The sequence below is a fragment of the Chenopodium album genome, chromosome 1, assembly GCF_948465745.1.
Source record: "Chenopodium album chromosome 1, dcCheAlbu1.1, whole genome shotgun sequence".
In the NCBI taxonomy this organism is placed as follows: Eukaryota; Viridiplantae; Streptophyta; class Magnoliopsida; order Caryophyllales; family Amaranthaceae; genus Chenopodium; species Chenopodium album.
The window spans coordinates 80,265,798-80,282,506 of record NC_137834.1 but is presented as its reverse complement, the minus strand read 5'-3'; the positions used below and the strand labels follow the sequence as shown (position 1 = coordinate 80,282,506).

At 35.1% G+C, this 16,709-nt stretch overlaps 1 protein-coding gene across 1 annotated transcript in view; it reads left to right on the top strand.

Annotated features, from left to right (window-relative positions):
* Positions 1-1,989: 1,989 nt before the first annotated feature.
* Positions 1,990-16,709, top strand: part of LOC145558339 (uncharacterized) — a 31,009-nt gene continuing 16,289 nt past the window's right edge. Inside the window, exons 1-18 of the mRNA XM_081619557.1 lie at positions 1,990-2,129; positions 2,292-2,455; positions 5,154-5,222; positions 8,050-8,221; positions 8,634-8,749; positions 10,210-10,296; positions 10,394-10,510; positions 10,675-10,738; positions 10,852-10,994; positions 12,694-12,741; positions 12,837-12,905; positions 13,279-13,354; positions 14,199-14,329; positions 15,927-15,986; positions 16,115-16,184; positions 16,258-16,322; positions 16,412-16,473; positions 16,569-16,692. Coding sequence (XP_081475683.1) covers positions 2,381-2,455; positions 5,154-5,222; positions 8,050-8,221; positions 8,634-8,749; positions 10,210-10,296; positions 10,394-10,510; positions 10,675-10,738; positions 10,852-10,994; positions 12,694-12,741; positions 12,837-12,905; positions 13,279-13,354; positions 14,199-14,329; positions 15,927-15,986; positions 16,115-16,184; positions 16,258-16,322; positions 16,412-16,473; positions 16,569-16,692 — 1,548 coding nt within the window. The 5' untranslated portion in view covers positions 1,990-2,129; positions 2,292-2,380. The remainder of the gene's footprint in view (positions 2,130-2,291; positions 2,456-5,153; positions 5,223-8,049; positions 8,222-8,633; positions 8,750-10,209; positions 10,297-10,393; positions 10,511-10,674; positions 10,739-10,851; positions 10,995-12,693; positions 12,742-12,836; positions 12,906-13,278; positions 13,355-14,198; positions 14,330-15,926; positions 15,987-16,114; positions 16,185-16,257; positions 16,323-16,411; positions 16,474-16,568; positions 16,693-16,709) is intronic.

Here is a 16,709-nt window from a genome sequence, read left to right as displayed (position 1 = left end):
TCTCATATCAAATTTGGTTTTAAAAACATGTCATCTGACGATAGCTCCAACTCTTCTAATTCCTCTTCCAATTCAGAAAATAGCCAAACCCAACGATATGAAAGACGAAGGCAAGCCAATCGCCAGTTCGATCGAATGATGGATGAAGTTTTTATGTCCAATCCAGTTGAAGTATATCAAATGTTTAATCAAGTGCCAAGGCCACCAAGGGTTCCCGTTCCAAGGGATCGTGAGGATGGACACAGTCGTTTATGGAATGACTACTTTACCGACCATCCTGTGTTCCCTCCACAATTATTCCGTCGGAGATTTCGCATGAACAAACATATATTTCTCCGAATTAAGCAAACTTTAGAAGAACGTCATCCCTTCTTCCAGCAAAGACAAGATGCTACAGGAAGATTTGGTGCCTCTGCATTACAAAAATGCACCGCGGCTATGAGACTAATAGCTTATGGCACCTCCGCTGATTCTGTGGATGACTACATTCGGATTAGTGCATCTCTTGCAAGAGATTCACTTCAGCATTTTGTGGAAGGAATAGTCTCTTACTTTAGTGATGAATACCTTCGAAAGCCCAATGAAGAAGATCTAGTAAGACTACCAAGGATTGGTGAACGTCGTGGATTTCCTGGCATGTTAGGTTCTATTGATTGTATGCATTGGAGGTGGAAAAACTGTCCACTTCGATTAAAAGGTATGTTTTCTGGAAGACCAGGTAAACCCACATTAATCTTGGAAGCTGTGGCATCATATGATCTTTGGATCTGGCATGCCTTTTTTGGGACACCAGGTAGTCGTAATGATATTAATGTTCTTGATAGATCCCCATTGTTTAATGATGTTTTTGAAGGTTGTGCACCCTCTATTAACTATGTTGTGAATGGTCGCACATACAATATGGGATATTATCTCACTGATGGTATATATCCTAAATGGGCGGCATTCATTCCTACAATATCACTACCACAAAATGAAAAAGAAGGTCTATTTGCCAAAGTACAAGAAGCTAAACGAAAGGATGTTGAGCGTGCTTTTGGAGTATTACAAGCTCGTTTTGCAATAATACGGAATCCAGCGCTAGCTCGTGACGCATCAATGTTAGGAAAAATAATGATAGCGTGTATTATTATGCACAATATGATTGTTGAGGATGAAAGAGATACATATAAAACGTATTACGATCCAAATGAATATGATCAAGCTACAAATGCGTCTTCAAGTAATGAAAATAATGAAGAGCCTTTTCAGTTCCAAAATAGCAACAACCGAATTGCAAGTTTGGAAACTTACATGTCTAATAGAGCACGTGTTCGTGATGAAGCTATGCATAAAGCATTGAAGAAAGACTTAGTTGAACATATGTGGCTCTAATTCGGTGTTAAAAGTAGGGACAATAATATGCATTAATAGATGTGTAATCGCAATATTATATCATTGTGTTTGTACTTGTTCGCGGTTCGTTATTATCTTTCAAAGACTTTTGTCATTTGATAGAATATATATGTATGATTTTTATTATTGTGGAATGTAGTAGGGTTACAATTATTGTTTGTGTCTTAATTAACGACTAATTACGTACTAATTAATATCAAAATTGCATTATTTTTAAATTTTTGAGATTTTATCTAATTAATGTATGCTAATAAATAATTATTAATTTTGAATGATTATTACCAAATGCATTATTTAATAATAATAGAATTTAAGTAATAAATTGTGTGGTGGGGTTGGGTAAAAGTAGGAGAGAGAAAATGTATAACCAAAATATTATGGTTAACTATTGGCATACATTGGTTATTAAATGGTTATAAGAGTGGTTATAAGTGAGGTGGAAGATGGATAAAATAATAAAATAATCAATAACCAAGATGGGGTTGGGCAACCATTGTGTATGCTCTTAGTTGCATACATAATGATTACAACACATAGTTTCTTAGGATACTTTTGAGTTGTCCAATGTATCAACTCCCTCCTTTCTAACTCCCAAAGCGCAAAAATACCCCCGCCACTGATTATCTCAGCTGGCTACTATTATAAGAGAGAGAGAGTGTGTGTATTGCCGGGTTTTGCTCCATTTCAAAAAGCAACTCCCTCTCTTAAACCCTAGTAAACCTCCAAACAACCTGGTAACACCATCTTCTCCTCTTTCAATTTCAATTTCTCTCTTTTTTTGGTTTATAATTCCAGATTATTACAGTATTATTCAATTCAATTGCTTCGATTTTTCATTTTTACGATTATTGTCGATTTTTCTGAATTTTTAATCTAATTTTGTTGAAATGGTTTAGGGATAATTTGCTGAGATTCTGGTGAATTTCAACTATGGCGAATGCGATTAACCTTGATCAAGATCAACAATGGCTTATCAATTGTTTGAATGCTACACTTGATACTGATCACCAAGTTCGTTCGTTTGCCGAAGCTTCTCTCACTCAAGCGTCACTTCAACATGGTTGGCTATCTTTCTCTTTCTCACTTATACTGCCTCGGTCTGGATTTACGGAGTTTTTTTTTATGTTATTAATTCAAATTACGCTATCAACATGACTATTAGTTTCGGGTGGAAATTGCAGTTGATTAACCATAATGACCTCATTATGCCAGCCTACTTGTTATTTTGACTGGAAATGTAACTATAGTTGATCTAATTTCATTAATGGTTTGTTTAAAATGTTGCCTTTGGTTAGTTGTATAACTGGTTTCAGTAATGAATTAATGGCTTATCTTTTCGGACCGAGTAATCACTTCTCTGGCTTAAGGCATTCTCTGCCTTATGATTATGGCTACTGGTTTGATTCGTTATTTCATTTGGTGGTGCCTTATATAATCGCCTACTAAGATGACTCGCTGACTGATTTGTAAGAAAGTCAGCTGCAAGTGAATTTTTTTTTAGTATAGTGTTCACGAGCTTAGGATTTGAATGGAATGCTTGTTAGTGGCAGTTTTGAATCTGGAGGTAGAATAGAGTAGGCTCTCCTGATATGATGTAATCTGTCATGCGCCTAGGTTCTATGTTTTCTTTTTCGGCGTTGCAAGGGCTGTTTTCGAATCTGGAGGTAGAATTTATCTTTCTTTCAAATAATCTTATATTTGAAATAGCGTCTTTGAAATAATTGGATAAAGCTTAAGAGCACCCATTTATTTGTATGGGGATTGGGGGTAAGGTTGTGTAATTAAATTTCATCCTTATCCTGCCTTGGGCGAAAAATTTGTTTGATTTTTTGGGTGATAATACAGTACATTAAGGCAAGAGTTTATCTCTAAGTTGTTTATGGTTTACATTGAGAAGTGAAATTTTTACCTAGCCAATGATGGGATCCATATTAATTTGTTATGAGAAGCTTTTTTCAACAATTATTAATCTATATCCGTAGGTGAGTGTTTGGTTGGTAGGAAAAGTGATTTTTCCTAATTTCCATTGTTTGGTTTATAAAAGATGGGAAATGGTTTCCTGAGGGTGAGGGTGGAAATTAATTCCTTTTTCTGGCAGGATAACCTCGTTTTCCTCTTTCTCTCCTTCCATCTATCCTCCTATCTCCATGTTCCTTTTCTCTCTTGAATTCTAGATTTTCTTTAAAGGTACCAAGCAAAGGAAACTAATCTATAATTTTGTTTTTCCTAGGAAATATATTCATTAAAAAGGTTTACCATCAAACCAAAGGAAGTCTAGAGGCCCTAGAGTAATGGGAATTTTTTTGAAGTAAAATTTCTCTGCTCATCATATCAAGTACTTCCCATATGTTAAGCGTTCAAGTCACTTGATAATTTTATAGGAGTTCCTTTATTTGTTTTTAGTTTTTATTCCTTGGGTGGTTATTGATAGGTCTCCTAAGCTGTGCAATGCCTCTTAATTCTGTTAGTAATTGTCTAATGTCTATGCACGTGTGCCTGCATGCAATTTAACTCAAGTTTGCTGATCAATGGCATCATTTAATTTTTTTTTTGCAAGATTTAATAACATTGAATTAGCATAGAGACCACCATTAGTAAGACATTACATTAAGGATAATTGGATAAATTACAAATTTGATGTTAACCACGAGCCACCCATAACATGAGACAGAATTTAAATGTGAAGGTGCAAAAGGTATAGGGTGTAACATGTATTGATGTAATTTTCAGTCAAAAATTTGCACCGTCTCCCTTATGTATGCCTTTTCATGTTACTGATGGCTATTGATTAGAATTATATATGCAATTTGTGTTTTTTATAATCCTTGTCTCTGTGTTGATATTATTATGCGTAGCCAAACTTTGAAACGATACTCTAGATTAGTATGTCTATCCTGAAATTTAATTTTTAACTATATGCTTAGGAAGTCAGGATACATAAATTCCTGAAATGTATATGTTCCTATGAGGGCTTTTTAGGTATAACTAGAATTCTGCAAGCAAGCATGAAAGTTGCTGCATCATCGAAATGTAGTGTTACTAATTCTTTCTCATGAAGTGGCTCCTGATATAATGGCGCTTTCAGATTGGAGTAGTTATGTGTGTGCATATCCGTGTTAGTTATATCAGCTTTCTTGGTCATTATGTCTTTTCTGTGTGTGGATCATCTAAAGAGGGCTTAATCTATTGCAGATGTATGAATTTTTTTTGCATCCATGTTAGATCTACTTTAACATCTCTAGCAATGAGTTAATTATCTTCTTGTGGCATTCAAATGAGTTTATTGCATGTGGGACTCACCCTACTCCCGCCTTCCATTTAACGCATGTATTAAATAGCTGATTCAAGGCCAAACACTGAATTTGACCCTTTCTAAATTTCTAGGTTTTGGAAGTGCATTGGCCAAAGTAGCTGCAAACAGGGAATTGCCAATGGGACTGCGCCAAATATCCTTTTCTTACATTTTAAGCTTCCTTGTTGTTTATCTTTTCTATACCTTTGTTCTGCTATGATTTATTACATAGATTATTGCTGATTTTAGTTAGAAATTTTGCTTATTTATTTATTTATTTATTTTATTTTTTATGCATTTGTCAGATTCCTTATTTGCTTTATTTGAAACACACAATAATCAATAATCACCATATCCATTTTTTTTTTTATTTAGCCTTTTTATTTTCCTGACATACTTGTGGCCCCTATTGAATTATTTTGGAGGCTTTAACATGTGTTACCTAGCTGCAGTTCTCTTGAAGCAGTTTATCAAAAAGCATTGGCACGAGGACGAGGATAACTTTGAGCACCCTATTGTTGCAAGTGATGAGAAGGTATATCAAATTTTTATCCCCATTGCTGGGTTCTTTCCTTGTTTGTTCGAAATTAATATGTCTGGTCATGGAGATTTTTAATGGATTTTGACTATTCATACACACCTTTGATGGTTTTCTCACTACACAGCTAACCTTTTGTCTTCTCTTCGGAATTACTTCTATTATTTATTTATTTATTTTGTGTTTGTGTGGGGTAACCTGTGTAGTTATATTGTTTTTATATATATATATATATATATATATATATATATATATCATCTTTGTACGAATTTTCTTCTCTGCTATATGGCAAGAATTGTCACAAGGCAAAGACTAAAGAGAAAAGCTATAAAGGTGATGAGGAGGGTTAAATGTATGGTGACTGAGGTGGATGGTGAAATATATTATAATTTTTGGGTTATCAGGATAAGTGAGGGAGGGAGAAGAGGCTTAAGGAGTAAGGACTGGAATTTGTTTGTTCCATCTTTCTGACAAAGAGGACAGTCGAGCAAATGTCTTCATGTTGTTTTGGCAAACTTGCAAAGAAAGCAAGAGTGTGGAGGGACTAGGGAAGAATATATCCAGGAGGTAGAGACCCCCCCCCCCCTTCCCTTCTCTCCATTGGATTTTTCTGCAGTTAATCAATGAATGAGAGAAGTACAGTGAGAATTTTTAGAGGATAGATTGTGATTATGTCTGTTGACTCACTGTAAGCTGTTCCAGTAAACTCCTCTTCAGTTTGATTCTTTGCCTGAGATTTTATACATGAAAATTTGAAGGTTCCAGCAAAGGAGAAACCTTTTGCATAGGATATGTATCTTGAAACTTTGTTTACATAAATTTATAGGATCAAAGAGGAAAACAGAGGTATAACACATTATGAGCAGTTTGTTTTAATATATGGAAAGTGGAAAAATGGGAAGAAAATCGTTTCTTGAATACATAGCCTATTTGAGATTTATGGTACAAGTGAGCGTGCTTTGCTTAAAGTTTGGAGCATCTTCATATATAAAATCAGTTAAATGGTATTAAACGATAAGGCTTACAGAAAAAGATCACAAATCAATTTAGCTAAAAGTTTGGTGCATCTTCTGATGTTAAATCTATTAAATGTTCCCCACTTACTTTCTTTTGGGTACCTTTGTCACTGGAGTCTAGCCTAGTTTCATATGTGCTGAACTTCTCTAAGGCATAATATAAGAACTGAGATACCTGAACGACTTTCCAAAAGTATGTTTTCTTCATCAATTAGTGTCCTACATAATCTGTAAACGTTTGTCCACAGCTCGCTAAATTAAAAGAAAATGCTTTTGAGAGTTGATAGTAGGGGGAGCCTAAAAAAGAGTCAATGTGAACTTGGATGCTCATATATGGTTTCAAATTCCTGAACACCATTAACTTTTGAAAGACAACATACTTTCCAAAAGGAAGCTATATTAGTCACCTGTTCTTTGTGTTGAGCCAAAGCCTTCTGTTAATTAATCTGGTTTGTAATAATGAGTGGAAAGTTGATTTATAATAGTTGTTTCTTTTTTTGGGCATGTAGTATTTTTGTAAGAAATGGACTCAATGACATACACCGTAATTTTCTGAACGTGGCTATTTGTTGGGTTTTCCTCTGGTATAATTTTGTTTTATCAACCTCACTAAGATCAACTTTCTGGTTTCTTTTATGATTATTAACTGATGCATACTTTAGTTGTGAATAAGTAATTGTCACTTTTTTTCATCAGCCTTCTACTGGTTGGCAATGGGGGAGTCTAGGTCTCAACTCTCACACTTATTTCTCCAGTAGAAAACATGACATTTATATCTGTATCCGGAACACATGGCTAAATCTAACACAGTTTCATTATTGAAAAGGTCAATGCTTTATGTATTGGAAATATTTTGAATGGTAGTTGGTATTAATAAGAGGCAAAAGCTAACGAACGCCCCTGGAGCGTTGGATAGGTTAACTAAAAGTAGAAAGATTAAATTAAAATGAACATTAATTACACCAATCGACACACGATTTTGTCATGATTCCCTAATTAATACCACTTTAGGTAGTATCTTAAATGCTTATCTAACGCCCTCAGGGGCGTTCTTGAGCAAGACCCTTAATAAAAAACTAGAAAATCTGTAACTAAATTAGTGTAATTTTCTTAGACTTCCTTTTTGATGGTTGTGGAAAGATGGGGAATAAGTGCTGTAGGCGTGTTTGATTCAGTGCATTTGCATGTCTACTATATTGGTCACATAGATGGTGAATAAAGGAGAAAGGAAATCTGAAATTCACATCGTGTATTATTTGGAATGTTTTGATATTTTGTGCATATTACCGGTATTTTCTTTAACGAAACTTATGATGTCCGTTTTGAAAGACAAGTTCACTTCTACTTGAGTTTTAATAAAATACCAATTGCTTACCTCCGTTTATTTTAGTTGACATGTATTCCTTTTTAGGAAGTTTATTTTTAGCTGACACGTTTTCTTTTTGGGTAAGTTTTATGCCTTGTATTTACTAGTGTACCCCACTTGCTTTATCATTCTATCTCATTCACTCTCCTCTTCTTATTATGTGTGCCTAAATTGAACGCGTCAACTTAATAGAAATGGAGGAAGTATTTTTTTAAATTCCAACCTGTGGTTACTCTTTAGGCTATAAATACCCCCACAAGATGTTCATTAGTTTTTTTGAAAGTTGCAAATAACTAAATTTTGTTTGTTGTGTTGTGATTGAATCGATTGGTTCTACTATACTATAGCTGTATACCTTGACCCATTCCATGGAATGAAGTGACTATTTCTCATGTCCTTTTTGGTCTTCTCATTGGATTTGTCACTTGTCATGTTTCTCCAGGAAGTCATACGCAGACTTCTCCTGCTGTGCTTGGATGATACACATAGGAAAATCTGCACAGCAGTTAGCATGGCTGTTGCTTCAATTGCACACTATGATTGGCCAGAAGATTGGCCTGAATTATTGCCTTTTCTGATGAAATTGATTAATGATCAAACTAATATGAATGGAGGTAAGTTTTGGACTCTCGAATTTTTCTTGGGCTTTGCATTGATAAAAAAGTTCAACCTTTCTGACTAAATTTGTGTCAAGTTGAGATTGAAAGTGAGATGTCAAAGCTGCTGTCCCATTAGTGGCTTCCATTGTCTCAGGTTTTGGATGGTGGAGATAAAAGAATGCAATTCATATTTAAAAATACTCTCATATATGTAGTTTGAAATGTTAAATAACTGAAGTATTCTATTTTCTAGGGTGATGATATTTTAATGTTGACTGCATTACCTTTGCAAAGCCTTTAGTCACCGCTCTCAGTTGTTGGTTTAGTTATGCTTTACTGTCTTTTGCTATATTAATCTGCTGTTCTATTCAAGGCATCGTTTCAAAGTTAGATAAGAAGAGTTTAATTCTTGAATAATTTTCTACAGTGCTTGGTGCATTAAGGTGCTTGGCCCTTCTATCCGGGGACATAGATGATAAAGCTGTACCATCTTTGGTGCCTATCTTGTTCCCTTGTTTGCTCTCAATTGTCTCATCTCCTCAGGTCCGTATAGTTCAGCTATTCATTGTCTCATTTCAAATGTATATGTGTAGGTTATTATTTTGATAGTATGTGCCCTGTACTTGAGTGAATTATACCCTAAATGAGTCAATGCAGAATCTGCTGCATCTGAAATTTAGCTGTTTATGTTTACCTGCTGTCTTTTTTTTGACACCAGTTTAGTTCTTAAGGAAGTAAACCTTTGGTTAAACTTACTATTGGTACATCAAAAGTTATAAGCACCATAAGGCTTAAGTATATATTATTGTTTTAATATTGATATGTTGGTTATTGTGTATAGTAGCATTCTACTTTAGTGTATATTCCTTCTTATTATATGCATCTGCTATTGTTTTTGTACCTTTTTCACTGGACTGCTGACCCTTTTTTGAATGCTCATAATATTGCATTTCTATTTACTTGACAATCTAACGACATTGTTTGAACTATCCATATATTGAGCTGTAGTATCTAGAAAGTAGAATTTTAGAATGATACTGGTTTGATTACCTTGTTCCTATTTCAGTGTATTATCTAAATTTGCTGGAGGTCTAAACGATGCTTTCACACCTAGTTGCCTAATTGGTCAATAGTCATGCAGCAAAAGCTTTGTTTTGGTAGCTTCATACATGGGCAATTTTGAAATGATGGGGGCTAAATCATGTTAAGCTGGGTTATAGCAGTTTATTATAGCCGAAAGTTTGTCATTGCCAAGCTCTTTGTGTAAGCTGTATCCATGTAGCATAGTAGCCACGGAACTGATGAGTTACTTTGGGGCTTTGTTTATTTTAGCGAAACTCATTTTTCAGGAAAATGATTTTCCCAATTTTCCATTGTTTGGTTTGTAAAGGTTGAAAAACAATTTTGTCAAAGGTGAAAATTAGTTTACCCTAGAATGGAAAACCATCTTCCTTTTCAGAAGAAGGAATGCTGTGTTTACTGCCTACTCTTAATATCCCTTTCCTCTCCTCCCATCCATCTTTTCCCTTCCCCTCTCATTTCCTCCTTTTAAATTTTCTTGTTAGGAAACAAGCTGAAGAAAACTATTTTTTCAATTGTGTTTTCCCTTTGATTTCCATGAAAAATCATTTTCCCGAATAATTTTTTCAAAAACAGATGAAGCCTGAGTGTCATGAGGTTATCTTTATTAGTTCTTATTGATCCTCTACAATATAAATCTTTTTTTAGTTATCTTTGTGATTATTTGAACAACTTAGTGGGTCAGTATCGACTATATTGTCACAGCCCTACTTTAAATTTCTGTCTACCCATAGTTGATCTCAGCTTTTATGGGCTGATTTGGTAAATCTATATAAAGTAGTGTCTAACTGTCAGCTTAATGAGTTGCTTATCTGTAAAATGTAGACAATATAATTTCAAGTATTTGCTCCAGAGTTTTATTTTTCTGATGAAGTTGATGCTTCAAATTGATGGTGGCTCACCTCTGTATTTACCTTGGTTAGATCTATGAAAAATCAATGCGTGCAAAATCTCTGTCAATAGTCTACAGCTGTACATCCATGCTGGGTACCATGAGTGGTGCCTACAAGGTATTAAGTTTACATGTCTAAATTCTGAGTAATTAAATTTATTTTGACTTTATTGATTCTGAATAATTTACATATGACATATAATGACTCCTTTCAGGCAGAGACCAGCCATCTGATGTCACCAATGCTTCAACCATGGATGGAGCAGTTTTCAGCTGTATTAAGTCATCCAGTGCAACCAGAAGATCCTGATGACTGGAGCATAAGAATAGAGGTTTATTTTGACAAATGACATCCTTCTTTACCTTATTATATTTTTGAGTGTGTGATGCTGGACTGTAGGGCTTGGATGAAGGTGAAACAGCCAACCCTGAACTCCTGAATTGCTTACTGTTATGCTAATAATATTATACGCATTTGTTCTTTTTCAATTGTCAGGTTCTGAAGTGCTTGAATCAATTTGTTCAGAATTTTCCGAGTGCTACTGAAAAAGAGTTCATGTGTGAGTTTAATATGGTTCTTGCCTACAAGATAATAATTAGGCACATTCTTATTGTATTTCTCTTTCTTTTTATGAGGATTTATCATCCTGTTTCTGTGTGTCCTGTGTTGCAGCTATTGTCGGACCTCTGTGGCAAACATTTGTGAGTACTTTAAAAGTATATGAGCAATCATCAGTCGAAGGTACTCAAGACTCTTTTGAAGGACGATATGACTCTGATGGGGCAGAGAGAAGTCTAGAGTCCTTTGTTATACAGGTACGTAAAAAGTAAGTGAGTAACTGCTTTTCCCTTTTGTTTATATTACTGCCATGTCATTGGAATGGAACAAAATTAGGATAGGGGAACCTGGAGGGTAATGAAAAAATGCAAAAGACGTATTGCATACTGAATTCACATTTCGCACTACCTTCCTTAAAGCAGAACTTTTACCTTTTTATAAGCTACTCTAGCTAGAAATTTGAAGAACACCAACATCTAGTGATTTATACGAACCTTGAGAGTGGATAGTTGAGTTCAACTCCCTTGTGCGGGAATCTGAATGGTCAGAGGGCCTTGAAACTATTTGGCCTGAGGGCCTTGAAACCATAACCCTAGACTCCATCTTGTTGAATCCACAGATTCTACACAACTATGGCACAATGCTTCCAGAATTTATAGAACAGCTGCATCAACTTCATGCTCGAAGGCAGGACAGATGGAAGTTGAATCTTAAGAAAACTTGAAACAAGAAAGTTGTATTTCTCTATATAAGCCACTTGGATCTGTCTTTTCAACTTCATCAGGCATAGTTATTGTACTGAAGTCTAATAGAGCTATAAAGAGTTGCCAGTTTGGCTTGATTTCTTGGACTGTTCCCAATTATGTATGATGCACAGTTCTAAAATAAATAAGCATCGGTAGAGGTAAATATATGAAAAATTAATGTGCTTAATCTGGAAAAGATACTTTGTATTTTATAAAGAGGAGACTTAAAAGTGTGTCCTTCGAACATTTAGGAGTGGTTACAAATACAGTTTGTGGGATTTGGTAAGGCGAAGGAGAAGTTGCTTTGGCGAAATACAATGATGACAATCTTGTGTTGTGTTTGGCTAGACATCGAGAAAAAGATGGACAAATTTTTAAGGATGTTGCTTTCGTGCGTGACTTGCTCTAATATAAAGTGACTTTGCTAGCTCCTTATGGATTCAGGCCGGAGATTTCCCAAATTATACTTTAGTGGGGATACTGAGGATTTTGGCGAAAAATTGTTTTTTAAAATTTCTTGTCACTTTTTCCACCTTCTGTATTACCCTTCTTATATTCAATTAAAGAGTTTGTTGTGAGTAAACCTTGTTCTCCTTCTGTATTACCCAATCTGATAATTGTTCTTATGAAAAAAACCATTTGCTGATGAAACGGTCTCTCTAACAATTTAAAACTTTCTCGATTCTCTAAAGGATGCTACACTTCCAATTATAGGAAGCTTCATATTGGATGCAAAATTATGCTCTGGCTTTTGTTTCCCTATCTCTGTCATCATCAAATGTGCCTCCTTAATCATCTCTATTTTTCTCTCACCTATCACATAGGTCTCTTTAATATTTGTGCCTCCCCCTTACCCCTATGTGCATCCTCTAGAGAATGGAGGAAGTGTAATTGAGTGGCAAGGCTATATAGATCTGTCTAGATCTCGTCTGTCTGGCTGTGATGTGAGTTATACAGGGTTTTTATCAAATACGTCTTCTAGAAACACTTTGCAGCTTTGCGATTCAGGCAAAAAATGGAAGTCAATAATCTATTTTTCTAGCAGTGATGGGTCATTCACTTTATTTTATAAGTAAATTTGTTGTTTTATGCTCTGCATCTTTTTAAAACAAATATATTTGGTAGTGCAGTGTAGTCAGGTTGATTTCTCAGTATGTTATCTTCTTTCTTTACCTCTTTAGGCAAGGTTACTAACACAAACGTTTTGCAGTTATTTGAATTTTTGTTAACAATCGTCGGCAGTTCGAGATTTGTGAAGGTATAACAGCAAATGAACCTTGAATTCAGATTTGCAGCTTTATTTTGTTTTCTTGTTATGCACTTCTGATAACGGCTTTTCCTTTTTCTATTTAGGTTGTTGCAAATAACTTGCAAGAGCTGGTTTACTATACATTTGGATTTATGCAGATTACAGAACAGCAGGTGATCCATTTTTTTATTTTGTTTTTTATGCCTCTTTGGTGATACTTGAATTTCTGGCTGCCCAAATTGGATAGTCAATTTTAATTTATTATCTTGTCATCATGAAATTGTTTGTTGTTTTCCTTGCTCATTTTACATTTGGTTGAAACCAGACGTTTTTCCTTAAAAAAGCCATCTGTGAATTGAGGAAATGGTACGACTTTATCAGCTGTATTATTATGTTTTTGTGGCCATCAGAAGATTCCTACATACAATTTTAAATCCTGTTTCGATCTCTGATAGGTCACTCATAGAAAAATTGAGGAACTTAAGTTGTGCAATTTAGTTTTTTTTTTGTTCTTTAACTACTTTTTCTTTCTTGGATATTATGTAGATGAATGCATGGTCTCTGGACGCAAATCAGTATATCTCTGATGAAGATGACAATATGTACAACTGCCGTGTTTCTGGTATGCAAAACTTGAAGGGACAACTATAGAATTTGTATAGAAAAATCAGTACATGAATTAAAGTTTAAGATTCAGTAGAAGGAACTATTTGTCCTCATTGACAGTAAACGCAATGTAGCCACTAGCCAGTCCTTTTGTTCACGTATTGATGGACATGTAATTTTTTCTCTATAGTATATGAAAATATAGAAACACTTAGTTTAAAAAATTTGGTCATTAAAATCTTGGGAAAAAAATGATTTCTTGTTTGTTAGGATTATAGGTCAATTGGAGAAGGCCATGCTATATAATTCTGCTTTTGTCTTTAATCAAGCTGCTCCAGAGTTTAGTGTTATGTTATGAGTTTCCCTATATGATTTAATATGGGAACTCTACCTTTCTTACGCCTGAAACTGATGCATTGTTAAATATTGGTAAACAGCGTTGCCATCCCTGTTCTGTCAACGTCTACATCTTTTTTGTGTTGCCTTCAGTGCATGTGGCTTGGGAAAGTAGGATTAAAAAAAAAAGGCTTGGATTAGTAAACTTGGGAATTTAGTTTCCATTATAATAATGTGTTCTAAAGTGATGGATGGACTGAAAAAAATCTTTGAGGGCCTAGCTTCTCTCTACTGAGGATCTGTGCTACCTTTTCTGAGGCTATTTTACGATTGGAATCAAGTATTTGTCTCTGTTGGACACATATTTCCTGATAATATTATCTTATAAGATAGCCTATAATGTTTGATCTGGCTCAGTTCAGGGGAGGGGGGGGGGGGGGGGGGGGCGCACTCCTTTTCCTTGTAATGTAATTGATTTTGGCTGTATTATTGTTAATTGGGTTGATTTTCCATTTTGTCTACAGGTGTCCTATTATTAGAAGAGATCATCAGTTCTTGTGGCGAGGATGGGCTTTGTGCCTTGATAGATGCTGCTAGGAGGCGATTTATCGAGTCACAACAACAGAAGGCTGATGGTTTTGAATTTTGGTGGAGGGTAAGTGTAGCAAAATTTGTTGCTGCATTACTTATTGGTTTGCAAAATTTGATATGTTCTGTGTTGATTTGAGAATTATCAGATGAAGTTTATACATGCTATTTGTCTTCTTTTTTCCTGAATGATTACTCTCTGCGTGTGTGTATGTGTGCATTTCGTATTTTCAGGAGTGGGAGTTGTTGAGTAAATTTGCTTTGACATCTAAACTTGTATTTTTCTGTCTTTGATGTGACAAACTACTAACAAGCCTATGCATCTTGGTGAAACGTTTCTGCAATTCTGCTAGATCTGTTTGAATAGAAATTAAGGCTGTATGAATGGGACTCTTTTTGCTCTGATCATGATTGGAAATCTGTAAATCTATTCATTGGAAGAGGGCTCATAAAATGATTACACTTTCTTTTCATTATGAAGCAGCAGACAAATGTTTTGTTTCAGATCACGGGTCTAACTGAAGCAGCCACTTTATTGGTGAATGGATAAGGTTGTGTACCTTTTACCATCTTTCGCAAGTGGGAGCTGCTTTGCTGGCATTGGGTGTAATACCATTGTTCATTCATGTATTTGTGAAAAGTTGACCTTCAAGTTTGAAATAATTTTTGGATTTCTGCTGATGCCTAGTCTGGGTTGCTATAGCATGTAGATTTTGATGCATAATTTGTTGTTTAACTGCCGTTATCCATGATTGCAGAACACTTATCATCTTGCAGCACATCTTTTTTTTATTAAATTACGATTGTCATTTCAAATTGTGGATAACAAATAGAAAAAGTAAGTTTGGTTTGATAAATGATGATGTATTGATAAGGACAATTTTAAAAACGATCAATTATTGTTTGATACTAAGCTACCGAGGGTTGAGGGACTGTATATTGACTAAAAAAGATACCCTGGAGTTTCTCACTTATATTGAAATTTGATACGAGTGGTTTTTCCCAGGTCAATATGAAGGCTGTTATAGTTTAACAGAAATAATGCGATAGTCCATCTGTAAGTCAGCCTGTGCCAATGAGAGCTAGATGAGGTGAGGTTAATGAACTAGATTATAGATATGATGGTCTGTAAAAATAGGGTGCTGAGGTTTGTCCCTCTAATGTCAAGGATGGGGGTTTGGAGAAAATCGATCTCTATCCTCTAGTATACCTTGGTGGTTTCTTAGATGGCCCACACTTCACATATCTTTTTGCAATTTCATCTAATCATGAAATAATGTTTTGGGTGATAAAATGCATGCAAATGTGATGCAAAAGTTTTAACCAAATGGGGTCAAAGGGTAACTCCAATGGTTAATTTTTGCAGCTTTAAATTTTTTCTGCTAGATGGAAGAAATTGCTTGAACATTGGAATCTGTACATGCACTCAGTTCTGTAGTCAAAACCAGATACCTTCCTTGCCTCAATATATGGAAGGAAATTTTAATTAAAGTTTGCTTTCAATGTGGGGTTATACCAATGTATTGTAGCTGAATATAATGATGTGGCAAGTCAAGCTAGAAGTGATCTTTCCTACCATTGGATATTTCATGTTATGATCAAAGTTGATGTTAATCTTATGCTTGAGGTGGTCAATCTTAATTCTTCAATATGGCCTTTGACAGATAAGAGAGGCTGTTATTTATGCTATGGCATCATTATCAGATCAATTGCAAGAAGCAGAGGTTTGAGCAGCTTTGAGTTCTCTGTTGCTGTCAATTAGTTTAGTATTCCTTTCTTGATTTTCTATTTGAAGTATGAAAAGGTCTTCCTCTACTTGAGGTTGCTTAATATGTTATTCACTTTTCAATAGGTTTGTGGCTCTGATGGATTTGATTTGAAGAAATTTATAGAGCAAATGATAATGGAAGATATTGGAGCAGGTATGCAAGGTTGTTAGGGCTTTGAGTTTGTATTTTTGTTTATGTAATTTGGCTAAGCAATTCCTTTCCACAGGTGTTCATGAGTGCCCATTTCTATATGCCCGCGTGTTCTCATCAGTGCCTAAGTTCTCATCTATGGTAATGTTGGCGTTTTGTCCCTTTCAAATTTTTGTCTATATGGGAAATTATTCAGCTTAAATGTATCTTAAGAATAACCTCCTTTGCAGTTGAGCCTTGGGGTGATTGAACATTTTCTTTTTGCTTCATTGAGAGCCATAGGCATGGATGTGTAAGTATAAGTTTTCTACTTCAATTACAATGGTTTCAAGTTTAATGATAGGTTGTGACTTATCAGGGAAGATATCTGATATGTATTCTGTACAGGCCGCCACCTGTTAAAGTTGGTTCCTGTCGCGTGCTTTCCCAACTCTTATCTGAAGCAAACAAAGAGGCTCTTCAACCTCAGATATTGCAGTTATTTTCATCACTTGTTGATCTACTTAATCATGTAATGTATTATTAGGA